General features: G+C 42.5%; 1 protein-coding gene and 1 pseudogene across 2 annotated transcripts in view; both read right to left on the minus strand.

Moving 5' to 3' along the window:
* Positions 1 to 427, minus strand: part of ANXA13 (annexin A13) — a 56,752-nt gene extending 56,325 nt beyond the window's left edge. Inside the window, exon 1 of one of the 2 annotated variants that reach the window (XM_027602650.1) lies at positions 326 to 407. In XM_027602650.1, the coding sequence (XP_027458451.1) occupies positions 326 to 340 (15 nt within the window). In that variant the 5' untranslated portion in view covers positions 341 to 407. Of the gene's footprint in view, positions 1 to 325 lie in introns of both variants that reach the window. The other variant, XM_027602567.1, reaches the window with a different exon arrangement.
* Positions 428 to 13,465: 13,038 nt separating this feature from the next.
* Positions 13,466 to 14,215, minus strand: LOC113925384 (annotated as a pseudogene).
* Between the last annotated feature and the right edge of the window lie 1,076 nt (positions 14,216 to 15,291).

Here is a 15,291-nt window from a genome sequence, read left to right on the forward strand (position 1 = left end):
GAGGTTTTGTGGGACTTAGCCACAACTAACAGCTTCAGTCATATGTTCCACAAATCCGTATTAACCACTTGCTCTGTGCCGGGCACTGTTTACTGTCTCATTTTAAATACTTCTCTTTAGCCCCTCCTAAGAGATTTCTGAGTAATAGAGAAAAAGTATATTGCAAGTGCATTTTAAAAGCCTGGCATGCTGTTGTGAAAACCAACAATAAGGAGTAATCACAATGATCAAACATAAAGGTATCAATCATTATTTCATAGTTTAGCTTAAACTTCTCCACATGCTAACTAAAACGAAAACTTTGACTCCCAAAGGCAATACTTACATGACGATTGCCCATTTTCGTTTTTCTAAGACAGTTGTTCTGTATTTCATTAAGAGACCTGCTCTCCTACAGGCCAAGTTTATAATAGTTTTCCCAGGGCGTAATATCTCTTGAGTTTAATAAGTAACTTTTGGCATTGAATTTGAATACATTGTTGGGGATGGGTAGGGAGTGGTGATAGCCACAAATGAGCTTAACCTTCCCAAGCTGTCTTTCTAGGCCATCTTTCCAAAATAAAATACTTATTAGTACATCAAGTATAGGCTTTTTAGGTTGAGTAGCTTATTCTCAACTAAACCTGTCTCACTTCTGGATTATTGAGTCGCTATTTTTTTCTTTGGGGTATTTATTTAAAATTTTATACCTTGTAATAAAAGCATTAACCAAACAAGACTGAAAAAATCTTACTGTTTTACTAACGTCACTATTACTATTACACAGAATCCTTTTGAGGGTGATGCCAACATCATCTGTATAATCTAGCTAGTTTTTAAATTGAAAAAGTAATATGTGCAGATGGTAATTTTTTTCCCTAATAGTGTGAAAGGGTACTGTGAAAAGTGAGCCCACTCACCTCCCAGGCCCTTTTCCCAGGGATTTCTTGATGGTTTGCATACTTAGCCATGTCTGCCTGTCTATTTATCTCTCTTTCTTCCTCCCTCCCTCCCTCCCTTCCTCCCTCCCTCCCTTCCTTCCTTCCTTTCCTCCTTCCCTGGCCTGCAGTTTTTGTTTGTGTTTTGTTTTGTTTTATTGTCAACAAACGGGTTTGTGCAATACATTCTTTTCTATGCTTTTATGTCTCATAGACTAAAGAGATATATGACACTGGCACATTTTATTTCCAGTGGCCACATAGTAATCTATGAATATGAACCAAACCTTATGTCATCAGTCCACTGTTCAAGGTCATTTTGGGTTTTGTTTTTGTTTTTTGTTTTTTGGTCTTTTGTGTAACCATCTTCATTTATACATCTTTGCCTGTGTGTGCATGTTTATTTGTAGAATAAAATCTCAGCATGTAATTGCTGATCAAAGAGTACATGGTATGTGTTGTAATGAGCACTGGATATTCTATAAGACTAATGAATCACAGACCTGTACCCCTGAAACAAATAATACATTATATGTTAATTAACTGAATTTAAATTAAAAACATTAAGAAAAAGAGTATATGCATTTAAAATTCTGTGAGGGGCACCACCTGGGTGGCTCAGTCCGTTAAGCTTTGGCTCAGGTCATGGTCCCAGGACCCTGGGATTGAGCCCCCAGGTCAGGCTCCAGGGAGCCTGCTTCTTCCTCTCCCTCTGTCCCTCACCCTCCTTGTGCTCACTCTCTCTCTCTCAAATAAATAAATAAAATCTTAAAAAAAATTCTGATAGATCTTGCCCAGGTGTCCTCTGCACAGACATCAAAATGCTGAACTAGTCGAAGTCCAGCTGACCCATGAGCCTGTTTTTCTTTTCCTATTTATTTATTGATTGATTTATTTTTGAGCCTGACTTTCAAAAGGTGGGACGTATATCTCCCTACAATAATATGCCAGGGCTCATTTTTTTCTACATAGTGGCCACACTAAACACTATGAGGGTTTTTCATCTCTGCCAATTTCAAAGATGAAAAATGATTACCTCCGTGTTTAATTTACATTCTTTTGATATTCTTCAAATTATATATCACATCTCTTAAAGGTCATTTGCATGAATTTTTCTGTGGTCTGCTTATGTCCTTTATTTTTATTTTGCGTTATTAATTTCTTCCCTGTTTCTTTGTAACAACACTTTATAATAAGATCTAGGCCTTTGTCAAATGTAATGATTATTTCCTCCCAATTTGTTGTTTGTCTTTTGTTTCTGTTTGAATGTGTTCTGAGCACGTATGTGTGGGTACAGAAAGTGTTAGTTTTTATGGATATATTGGCTTATCTAGAAAAACATCTCTATATTAAGATGATTAAGACTTCTTGTACATTTTTTCAAGTTTTTTAATGGCTTCTTTTTTATTTACATATTTTTTATTTTCATTATTTTTTAAGTGCTCTATGCCCAGTGTGGAGCCCTACTCAAGGCTTAAACTCACGAGCCTGAGATCTAGACCTGAGCTGAGAACAAGAGTTGGATGCTTGACTGACTGAGCCACCCAGGTGCCCCATAATGGCTTCATTTTTAAAGGCATACCTCTTTGATCCATTTGGAATTGGTATGATGTAGGTAAGGAAGCAATGGTTTCAGCTTTAATTTTGCTTATTCCATAGATCCTAGATAGTTAGTAAATAATTCAGCTTTCCTCATCTGGTCCAAAAGTCCATCTTTATTTACCCCAATTCCCATGCAATGTAGCATTAAAATTCTCGTGGGTTTATTAAATTCTGATTGTATATATTAGTTCTTTTGTTCTTTTTTAAATTTTATCTTATTATGTTATGTTAATCACCATGCATTACATCATTAGTTTTTGATGTAGTGTTCCATGATTCATTGTTTGCGTATAACACCCAGTGCTCCATTCAATACGTGCCCTCTGTAATACCCATCACCAGGCTAACCCATCCCCCCACCCCCTCCCCCTAGAACCCTCAGTTTGTTTCTCAGAGTCCACAGTCTCTCATGGTTCGTCTTCCACTCCGATATCCCCCCCTTCATTTTTCCCTTCCTGCTATCTTCTTCTTCTTCTTCTTCTTTTTAAACATATAACATATTATTTGTTTCAGAGGTACAGGTCTGTGATTCATCAGTCTTACACAATTCACAGTGCTCACCATAGCACATACCCTCCCCAATGTCTATCACCCAGCCACCCCATCCCTCCCACCCCCCACCACTCCAGCAACCCTCAGTTTGTTTCCCGAGATTAAGAATTCCTCATATCAGTGAGATCATATGATACATGTCTTTCTCTGATTGACTTATTTCGCTTAGCATGATACCGTCTAGTTCCATCCATGTCATTGCAAATGGCAAGATTTCGTTTTTTTTTTTGATGACTGCATGATATTCCATTGTATATATACACCACATCTTCTTTATCCATTCCTCTGTTGATGGACATCTTGACTCTTTCCATAGTTTGGCTATTGTGGCCATTGCTGCTGAAAAAGAAAAAGCTGGTGGCATCACAATTCCAGACTTCCAGCTCTATTACAAAGCTGTAATCATCAAGACAGTATGGTACTGGCACAAAAACAGACACATAGATCAATGGAACAGAATAGAGAGCCCAGAAATGGACCCTCAACTCTATGGTCAACTCATCTTCGACAAAGCGGGAAAGAATGTCCATTGGAAAAAAGACAGTCTCTTCAACAAATGGTGTTGGAAAAATTGGACAGCCACATGCAGAAGAATGAAACTGGACCATTTCCTTACACCACACACAAAAGTAGACTCAAAATGGTTGAAAGACCTAAATGTGAGATAGGAGTCCATCAAAATCCTAGAGGAGAACACAGGCAGCAACTTCTTTGACCTCAGCTGCAGCAACTTCTTCCTAGACACATCGCCAAAGGCAAGGGAAGCAAGGGCAAAAATGAACTATTGGGATTTCATCAAGATAAAAAGCTTTTGCACAGCCAAAGAAACAGTCCACAAAACCAAAAGACAACCGACAGAATGGAAGAAGATATTTGCAAATGACATATCAGATAAAGGGCTAGTCTCCAAAATCTATAAAGAACTTCTTAAACTCAACACCCAAAGAACAAATAATCCAATCAAGAAACGGGCAGAAGACATGAACAGACATTTTTCCAAAGAAGACATCCAAATGGCCAACAGACACATGAAAAAGTGCTCAACTTCGCTCGTCATCAGGGAAATCCAAATCAAAACCTCAGTGAGATACCACCTCACACCAGTCAGAATGGCTAAAATTAACAAGTCAGGAAACGACAGATGTTGGCGGGGATGCGGAGAAAGGGGAACCCTCCTACACTGTTGGTGGGAATGCAAGCTGGTGCAACCACTCTGGAAAACAGCATGGAGGTTCCTCAAAAAGTTGAAAATAGAGCTATCGTTCTTTTGTTCTTTAACCTTTATCTGTTGAGTGCCTTGGATGTGCTCATTGCTAGGACTACAACAATGAATAAGATAGATTCAAATTTTCTTTTCCTAGAATGTAGTCAAGTGTACAAGAAACAAACCATTACAAATTGTTGTACAGCCTGTGAAGAAAACCAGCCGGATGCTATGATAGAGGCGAACGTGCATGTACATGCATGCGTGTGTGTGTGTGTGTGTGTGTGTGTGTGTGTGAATTTACTTTAAGCAGTGGTAAAGCTCTTCAAGGAGATAACATTTAAGCTGTGGACTGAAGGATGAGAAGGAGCCCATCATTTGAAAAAATAAAGTGTTCCAAATCCAGTGCTCTTAGTTTGTGCTGAGGCTCAGAAGTTGGAAATGACTTTGCTAACTGAAGGAAAAGAAAGATGATCAAAGAGACCAGAATACACCGTGAGCCAGGTGGGAGGACGGGTGCAGGAGGTGAACAAGACAGTAGTAGTAGTCATTCATGCAAATGACCTTTGACCTTTGGGCTCTCTAGGTCTCTGCCACCTTTTCCCAGCCCCAGACTTCTCAGGGCCAAGTTCTCCTACCCCACATCTGTGCTGGTTTGGAACCACCCTTTGTGTCCCCAAACCTTCCTAGAAGGCTTGATCAGGGAGGTTTTCCTCCCTCTCTTCCTCTCCCACCCCAGGTTGTTGAAGCTCAAAGTTCAGGAGGAGCAGGGCAATTTGAGGTGCGGTGATAAAAGTAGAGATAAGTTCTGTTCAAAGGCTCACAGGAAATGCCTACAAAAGAGATGTAATTTGTGGCTCCAGGGAGGTGAGATAGAGAGCTTAGAAGCCACGTGAGAAGTGGACACACCTTTTTATTTTTCTAGATCACCGCCACTGTAACCACCTCTTGGTCATTTCACTTTGCACGTGGTCAAGTTTGGATCTGACTGGAACAGAGCTGTTTCGAGTGTCACCTCCTCTTTTCTGCTTCCCCAGCCGGATGGATCCATAGGAAGGTGGCTACAATAATTCCAAGCAATAGCAGTAGGAGGAAGAAAGGGGAATTCCTGTGACTCCAGGTCATCTCTGGGAGGCTATCATGGTTGGGGGAGGAGGAGAGGAAAGAAGTGTAAGCAGACATTTTAGGGGAGGGAGGGCACAGAACAGTGAGGAGGGGAGGGGTTTTGTTATCATCTTAAAATATTTAGTGATTCTAACTTATTATAGGCCTCATATTTTTCTCTACTAGACTGGGCCTGTTTTTTTTACATCTCTTGGACTTGGTGGTTCTCAAAGTGGTGATGCCAGCCAGAGTTCTAATCTCCTTCTAACCTTAGGAGTCTCAATAGCAAGTCATAAATTGATCTTGCCAGAGAGATGTCTTTTCCTTCTATGCCACCCATCAAGATTAAGTTTCTAACTTCTTAAAAATGTCATTTATACATCCTTATGGGTTAAATTGTATCCTCCAAAGGACATGGTGAGGTCCTAATCCTTAGTACCTGTAACTTCATTTGGAAATAGAGTCCCAGCTGATGTAACCAAGTTAAGTTGAGGTCATTAGGATGAGCCCAAACCCATTATAACTGGTGTCCTTCTAAGAAGAGGAAAACAGCATGTGAAGACATAGGCTCATAGGGAGAAGGCCATGTGATGATGGAGGTTAATAACTTTTCAAGGGCAGAAACAGGCCTATTGCTTGACACATCCCCACAGTGTCTCCATATAACGGCTACTTAATAAAAATTGTTACTTCACTAAGACAAAAAGACTGACATCTATAGGAAATGATTACAGTTGCTAACAACAACTATATTTCTATACTCCTATACTTTTCCAATAGTAAAAATCCTGAAAGTAACACATCATCATGCAAACAAAAACAAAAATCTCATGGTACAAAAAGCTTTCTTAACTCAGTGATTGGTTAACTAGTACTTGTATGTTTGCCACATGCAAGATACCATGCTAGGCTCAGGCCATATGAAAAATTTAGGACATAGCTCCTACCCCTGCTCTGTTAGGTTTTTAATGCTCCAGTTGGGGAAATAAAACATCCATATAAGAAAAAACACTTTGATTTAATATAACATTTTGTGGCAGAAAAACCATAGCACTGGGAGAGCAAAGACCTGGGTTTTAGGCTGGTCTCTGCTACAACTTAGGAGTATGCTCATATTAGAGTCACATTCTCTCTAGTTCTTGGGTTTCTATTATAAAAACGTAAGAGTTAACTTCATCTCTATATTTACTTCCAGACCTAAAATATCATGAATAATTTGGATTTAGGAAGACATATTGGGACTCTAACAACCTGACTCATAATCACTTAAGCAAACAAGGAATTTATTGGCTCACATAATTGGAAAAGATAGTTAGCTTTGGGCATAGCAGGATCTAGCTACTCTAAATATATCACCAGAATCCATGTTCCCTCTCTACTTCTTAGTTCTGCTTTCTCCCTTCTCAAAGGGATCCCCCTTCTCAAGGGCAAGATGTCTGCTGGTGATTCCACATTTTCATCCTCACAATTCCAAAACTAGTGAAAAGAAAATGAGAGCTTTCCTTTCCTCCAAATCCAAATATACATCCTGATCTGAATCTCTGGTGGCAATTGGGACTCATATTTTGTCTGAAGTGGCCACCATAGCTCAGGGGACATAGTGAGGACTGGATTTCCGTGCAGTGGCCCCTTTCCAAAGGCTCCTTCCTGTGGGCTTTGTCCTGGGAGCTTTGCTTCGGTGCCGGTTGGTGGACAGGGCTCCACTGTCCTTCCCTTGTGAAGATGAACCACCACTTTTGGCCTACACTACAGATCCCTGCCTTCATTCATTAACACATGTATCATTTGCTACAATTGGAGTGTTATAACTCAGTGCTGAGCACCATGGGGCAAAAGGAAGGAAGGTCAAAAATAGGGTGCTTGCCCTCCAAGAGCATAATGTTTCTTTGTAGGGAATAAGATATTAAAAAGAACAGTTGTCAGCCGGGATATAACTGGTGTATGAAATGGCTACTGTAAACTATATTATGGACTATTACAGACGAATACAGACTATGATAGGCTATTCTGTAACTAGAATGTTACAGAAGTTGGGGAAGAAGAAATGGTGGCCCAAAAGAATGAGGAAGGCTTCATGAGGGCCTGTGCCTTACTCTGGCAAGAATTGGAAGGGTGGTTAGGGGAAGGGCATGGAGGGGTTGGCATTGGAAATGGTGAATGCCTTTAGGGAAAGAGCAGGGGAGAATATGCTGTGTTGAGGAGTGAGAGCGAGCTGAGGAGACTTGGAAAGTTAACCTAGATGGGATGGGAATGCCTGCTCTTGAATAGCTGCAAAGCCATGGAAGAGAACCCAGGGTTTCAAGTGGGAGTGGCTAGCATTCGGTGCTGGCATCTTCAGCTATGGGGCAGTCTAGGAAGGAGCTACTCTAGGAGGAAATATGGATGCTGAGGTGCCAGACCGCCTGCAAAGGGAAGAGTTTAAGGGGCAGGAGGAGAAAGAGCCGCTGGGCTTCACTGAGAAGTCAGGGATGGAGGCGTCTGGGGATCCATCCACACAGAGGGAAGGTAGAGTCTTGAGATGTGTGCAGGAAAAGAGAGCAGAAAAAGACCATCAAAGAAGTCAAAAGGTTCGTTAGAGAAAGTGATAAAACACACACGAGTTACAACAAAGGAGCGTGCAGCATCGCTGGATACAGGTTGCCTCCCCCAGGTCAGCCCTCACCCTGTTTCTCTGCTTACACCTTCTCACCCCAGGACAGGACCTCCTATGGACAGCGACTTCCTCCTCCTCTTCACCTCTGTCCCTCTGAGTCTTGTGTGGCACTGGTCCCATGGGAATCATGGCAGCTGACTTACAATGTGTCTTTGTTGAGTGAGTGGCCAAGAGCAATGAATTCTTTAGAAAGCTGCCTGTCATAGAGCACGTTTTGTGGTGACCATCTCCAAGGGATATAAAAATTGCTTGAGGAGGAATTTAGTTCATGTGACTTTTCCATAAATAAATAATCTGGCTGGAAAGTGTGTGTGTGTGTGTGTGTGTGTGTGTGTGTGTGTGTGTGTGTGTGTGTGTCTATGTGTATGTACACAGGTTTTTCTCATTTTCAGTCAATTTGGGGCAGGAAAACCGAGATTCACATCCAAAGATGAACAAGGATGTGCATGTGACTGATGCTGCAATTCTTAAATTGTTTCCCATTACCATTCTTTTAAGGGAGATTCATTAGCACATTTTGGCCCATGACTTGCTTATATATTGCGTATTTAATGTGCCAGGTGCTCTCCTGGACACTGGGGTTTGGTGGTGACCGGACGAGTTTGGGCCCTGGTGGAACTTACCTTCTACTGGAGAAACATAAACAAGTCCACGAAGACACAAACAACAGGGTGACAGGTTGCCAGGAGTGTGGTGCTGTGACGGCAATAAGCGGGGTGATAGGAAGGTGAGCAAGTGGGGAGGCCAGTGGCGGTGGGGCAGGAAGGGGCAGTCTGCGTGAGGAGGGGACCTGGACGAAGCATTTGAAGAACTAGGGGAGGCAGTTTAGGGAGAGAAAGGAGGCCCCCAGGTGGAAAGCCTTTAGTACATTTGAATGGCAGAAAAGATGGTGGCTGGAGAGTGGGGGAGCGTGGGATGCTGGTGGGGGGGAGGCTGGATCTTAGCAGACCCAGCTAAGCCGTGTAGGCTCTCGGGGGGGGGCAGTGGGGTTCACAGGACACTTGTAGAGAACTGTAAAGTCACTAAGGAGTTTTAGATGACGGCATGGCAGGATCTGAGTTAACGTTTCCAAGATCACTCTCCCCGTGTGGCCTAGGGTGGACTTGAGCAGACAGAGCGGAAGAAAAGAAACAGGTTGAGGGTCTTTCACAGTGGAGCAGGTGAGAGGGGCAGGTGGCTTGGACGCAGGTGTGGGGTTGAGAGATTTGGAAGTAGGGCCAAGAGGACTTGTTGGTGGGTTGACTTGTGGATGGAGTGCAAAGGAGAACCAGGGGTGCCTCTTTCAGATTTGAGGCTCCAGCTCTTGGGTGGAGGTGGTGCCAATCGACGGAAGTAGTGGGAAGAGGTCTGGGGCCAGGGGAGCAGGACTTTTGGCTTGGATCTTTTTAGTGTGAGATGTTTATTAGCCACCCACATGGAGATATCAGACCAGCAGTACGGAATGTATGCATGATGCCTGGGTTAGAGACGCCTTTGGAGTCACGAGCACACATGTAAGTGGTGAGCCAGGTGGAGATTCCTGAGAGAGAGCGTGAGGATAAAGAAGGGAAGTGCAGAGAAGGAAGGAGAAGAGGGGAGAAGGCCCAAGACCGAGTCCGAGGTGTGCCGACGCTTACCTTCTGGGCGGAGGAAGGGAGGGGAGACAGCGAAGGAGACAGAAGGAGCAGGGAGTGAGAGCAGAGCAAAGTCAGAAGAACGTGATGTCTAGAAAGGCAAGAGGGTATTTCGAGAAGGAAAGTAGTTAACTATGCTGACTGCACCTGAGAGAAATATGAAGCAAACAAAGTCTCTAAAATATACCTTATTTGTACAAATTAACCTTACGGGTTTTCAGGAATATACATATCACATGAACAGAAGCAATCTTTTCTCAGAGAGTTTTATTTTTTAATGACGAATTAATAATAAGTAAATTCTTGAAAAAATAAATAATACATTAGTATTTAATTAAATGTTTAAAGATTAGTAAATTTAATTTGATTTGTGTAAAGAGATTTGATTCCAATCAGAGTTGGCCTGGTTGGGTTGAGGTAGAGCAGGTAGTCACTCACAAGGTCACTCCAGGGACACCGAGGTCTCCTTGGCTACCTTACCCACAAGGCACTCGGCGCTCTCCGGCTTCTCTGTAATAACACTGACGACTGGAAAGTCCTTTTGTCTTCCTGGGCTTCCAAATTTTTATAGCTGTAAAGCGAGGGGGTTAGACCAGGACCTTGTAAAGTCCCCTCCATCTTAAGACTACTTTGATTCTGAGATTTCAGGTAGGACCATTTATTTAGTCCTTTCTGACATAAAATGAATGAACCTCAATAAAAACTGTTTTGTTGCTGTTCCAAAAATTTGCTAATTTGTTAGCATTGCCAGTGTTAATGTGCAAAAGAGTATTCTTATTTCTGACTTTTCATTTCATGATTCTGAGCAAAGCCGTGTCAGTAGCAAGATGCAAGATCCGCATTTTCAGACTCCTATTACTTTTATGGCATCTTAAAGCCTGTTCCATGTTAGAAATCAAATTTTACTTTATAAGGGTACACAATGACTAAGAGACCTTAGACAAGCATTCTTTGCCTTCTACACCTCTCCCCTCGCCCCCATTTTGGCTCTATTTTGCTGGCTGACTTCAAGACCTGAACTTTTTAGAAAGAAGGTACATATTGACAGTTATTTGTTCTGAGGCCCTTTACTCTCTCAAGGACCACAACATATGTGGGCTCCCCTCAGGAGCTTTATAAGCTTTCCTTGATGATATACACATGGCAAAAGGCAGACTACTTCAGTTCCATAAAAAATCGTTTTTTTAGCCTGTATTTCAGATCTCCTGAATATTCCTGAACTATCTTTAAATAAAGGCTGTAGAAAATTGCGATGTAAGCCGTGCATAACAATAATGGATAAATAATTAATAGAACAGGAAGCTAATAACTCACCTGCTGACCAATAGGCCATAGAAAACGTCATTGCCAAACGGTGAAGTGATAAAGGTTATACATCACTTTTTAATGGATAACTAAGGCTTCCTAACCCTTCCTCAGAGTCAAGACTACTTTTAGAGATAGAATTCTCAAAGTAACAAGGGAGTCAAGCATTACGAGGAATTTAATTAGTAACTAGGCACAGAGACTTATTTTATTTACCATAATTTAGTTTTCAACATTCCTTTTCATTCTACTCATATTTATCAGCCCCCTGAAAAGAGCAAGTTGGAATTTTGCATTTCACTTCTGGGGTACGTGTTAAGTGTTTAGAAAACATGAAATCTTTTAAGTGACCAGTGAGTGAAGATATCTAGCTGGGTGTCATATACCCGAGAGATGTTTAATAGCTAGCTGAGAAAACAAATGCACAGACAAAATAATTATGTGCTAAGTAGATGCACAAAATGAACAGTGGTAAGAATTGAAAAAGACACTTTTTCCCCCGGCTAGCAAATATAAAAATCCCATATGGGTTTTTTTCTAATCGTTTTCTATATAATAATATTCTTTTGTCCTTAATTCAGTGTCATCTGGGAAATTCTGGGGGTTGGAGGGAGCCCTCCTGAGGCAAGGATTTAAAACTAATTACTACAATAAAGACTATTAAAAAGATTTTTATTTTTCTGAAAACATACACAAAAACCTTCTTGTAGAAAAGTCAACTGCATTGTGTAGGCATGTGGACATCACTCAGCGTTGACAACAGTGAAACCCCAGGTGCCTAATTCTAGATATTGTACACGCTGCAGATTTTTTTCTGGTAGAATTTTGTCTACAAGCAAGCAACCAAGGTGAGATTGTACCGTACTACCTGAAGAGAATCTAGGTGCTTGAGAGGCCCGCAGGGACTGCAATGGAGAGGAAGACCGGAAGTCAGCACACCTTGGGTTGGAAAGTTCTGATTAATTTGACATGTCAGCTGGACTGGGCTAAGGGATGCCCGGATGGCTAGCAAAACATTATTTCTGGGTGTGTCTGGGAGGGTGTTTCCAGAAGAGATGAGCGTTTGATTCATTAGACTTGAGGAAAGATCTGCCCTCGTTGATGTGAGGGGGCATCATCCAATCTGTCGAGTGCAGAATAGGAAGGGCAAAGGAAGGGCAATTTCTGCTCTCTCTTCCTGAGCTGGGATGTCCGTCTTCTCCTGCCCTTGAACAGGGGTGCTCCCACTTCTCAGGCCTTTGGATTTGGACTGAATTATACCACTGGCTTTCTTGAGTCTCCAGCTTGTAGAGGGAAGATTGTGGGACATCTTGGCCACCTGTGTGAGCCAATTAATACACTCAATCAATCAATCAATAACTCTATTAAATAGTCAGTGATCTGTATATCTTCTATGAGCTCTGTTTTCCTGGAGAACTCTGACTAAGATGTAAAGTTTTTGTTAAAGCTACAGTAACTGAGTTGAATCATGGTTTTGGTATTTAAAGGTATCATCAGCCACCCCTATGTTTCATTCCACTGGACAGCACTAGATGTTTTATAAATGTCTGCTGAACCAAAGCAAACTCGCCTCCCTCCCTACTAGGTGCTGAGCACTGTGCAAATGCTAAAGATGAAGGTGATGAAGATGTTACTGGTGTCACTGAGTGCGCAATTGTGGAAGAGACATGTAAGCATCATTTTTATACAGTGAGGAAAGTGCTATGTGGAGGCTGTCCTGCTGTGAGGTTTATGTGTACCTGGACACTCAATCTTTTTCTTTTTGCGGGGTGATACAGAGTTTATGGATTTTGATTTTTCTCTTTACAACAGAGATCACATCTACATACTATTTTGCTAGTCTTCGTGGCTACCTTAAACCTAAAAGTCTAAACCTAAAGGGGCTCAATCACACAGAAACATATACACACTCACACTAAGTTTCTTAAAACAGTAGTGCATGCATTATATTCTTACTCTAAAGCCAACTTTGATTAAAAACCACTACTTTCAAAGACTGGCCTGATTTTTGAAGGTGAACCAAGATACACACCGTATGATTCTAAAATCTATTTTAGCTTTTGTACAGTTGTTATCTTACTGGACTATAGTGTATGTTTTTTAAAAGGACACTGATGAGGGGCACCATCTGGTGTTAACTTTAACCATACCTAGTTTCCTCCTTCTCCCCCCGGAAAACTTTGGCCAAGAGTTCTCCATCATAAAGACTGAAAGGACCCAGTGATACTCCAGCACCACGGAGGTAACAGAAGCAGGCTCCAGCCCTCCTTTGATTCTCCCACACTATGCTACCTGTAAGTGGTTCCAAAACCAGAACATAGACCGCCATACTTAAAATCTTAGGGGACATGGAGAGTCAGCTAGAATAGGGGAAAAGAAAGTCATAGGTGGGCGGGGAAGTAGGTGGGCACATGAAGAGCCACCTGCTCTGTCCAACACCTGGGTATGTGTGCTTTAACTGAATGAACTCAGGAGGCCACCAACAGCAGTGGGCCTGCTCAATTCACCTTTCAAATCAGAACAACAAGACTAAAAAGCTCAGGCTTGCGTTTTCGACTATGCAGAGGTTCCACTGGTTGATGAGGAGCTCCTAAGGGGGATCTCGACTCCTCCGGCATAATCGGATGCGTGCACACAGCACACCCAGCAGCTGGATAGCTGCCAATGCCAGCGCCGCTCAGACAAGATGCACCAGGAATTCCTGTAGCTTCTTTACAACTAGAGCCTCGTATCCCTCGGCAGAGAGGTCAGGGGGCTGGGCCAGACTGCCAGGACAGCTGCTGACGGTCCCTCTGCACAGCTAAGACGGACACTCTGGTGTTTGGAGTAGCTGTGAGCTCCACAACAGTGCCGCTGTCTCTGTACCTAATTCCCCGCCCGGCTAGCAGCATCCGTGTCCGTGCCATGGCAGGTCTCCCATACTGTCTGAATGCCGCCATCACCCTCATGTTCCACCTTTGCTCTGTAAACGTATCCCCAACCCACGACAACAACTTCTGTGACAAAAACCAAGAGCACATGATGACAAATGTGGCAAGTCTGCAGCGGCTTTCTGGGATTGTGGCACAGCTACCCATTAGCCCAATAAGGAAAAGCAGGGCTCCTACAGGGTGATCAGGACAGTGGGGATGAAAGTGTATGCATCTTCATCATAAATGATAAAGGTGTGGCCTCCCACGTGGCATAAGATGCTGGCTGACCCCCAGAAGATGAGGTGGGGGAACACCAGCACGGACCTGGAGGAGGTGATGGCACACAGGCCCATGGTGCCCACAGCCTGCTGGGAACTGCAACAGCCTCACTGCAGCGCCCCTCCCCCGTGCCCTCGGGCAGCCTCAGCCCTGGCAAGCACCAACACTCCTCATTTGGGGGAGTCACTGTCTCATAGCTCTGATTTTGGCCAATGGGAGGCTGAAGACAGGCAGGAGCCAACAGATGCTTCACCCCTTCGCCCCCCAGTACCTGTTTGGAGGTGCAGTAGGTTCATACTGCCTCTTGAGAGGCATCACACAGGACTAAGCAACTCACTGTTTTCTTGAGAAGCTGTAGGCCATTCAGGACCACAGTACTTTGTATTTGCTTTTGGGCCTTTCCTGCCTTATGTTGTTTCCCCTTCACTCTTAGTGTCCTGGGATTGTACCCCCAGTAGAGTGCTAGCATGTGCTTTATCCATTTGTTTGCTAGAGAATCGGGGCGAAGACACTGTCTTTGAAAGTTCTGGAATATTACCTCTTGTTGCTCTGGGGGATCTAATCTAAGGTGAATGAGTAAGGGAAGAAGGAAAGGGAGAGGAAATCAGGAAAGGCTTCCAGAAGGAGGTGACCCTTGAACAAAGCTTAGAAGGAAAAGTAGGGGCTCATCAGGCAAAGTGGGGTTCATAAAGGAAGATAAAACAACACAAGCAAAAGTATAGAGAAATGGAATTATGTTATATTCAGGGACTGGATTTTTCTCCTTGGAAGGCTGGTAGAAAATCTAGAAGTTTTGAAGTCTTCCTAATATTGGTTACTTATTATTATTACTACTGCTTAATAATGTTTAAAAGTAATCATTTTAAGTAATAATGTTATTAAGTAATATGTAATACCTAATAATACTATTATTAATACTTAATTATTAAGTAATAATACTAATAAGAATGATATTATTATTTAATCTTATTAGCTACTTGAAGTCTTACTAATATTGCAGGGGTAGAGAGAAGCTACTTTCACTTCCCCCCCAATAAACCTTCCACTGAGGAGCCAGTAAGAGGTGAGAGTGTTTAGGAAGACGCTGGACTTGGCAGATGGTGGCCTGACAATTGAAGCTGACTCACAGGCATGTGCCCCTCAGTGTTGC

Source organism: Zalophus californianus, chromosome 4, assembly GCF_009762305.2.
Source record: "Zalophus californianus isolate mZalCal1 chromosome 4, mZalCal1.pri.v2, whole genome shotgun sequence".
Classification (NCBI taxonomy): domain Eukaryota; kingdom Metazoa; phylum Chordata; class Mammalia; order Carnivora; family Otariidae; genus Zalophus; species Zalophus californianus.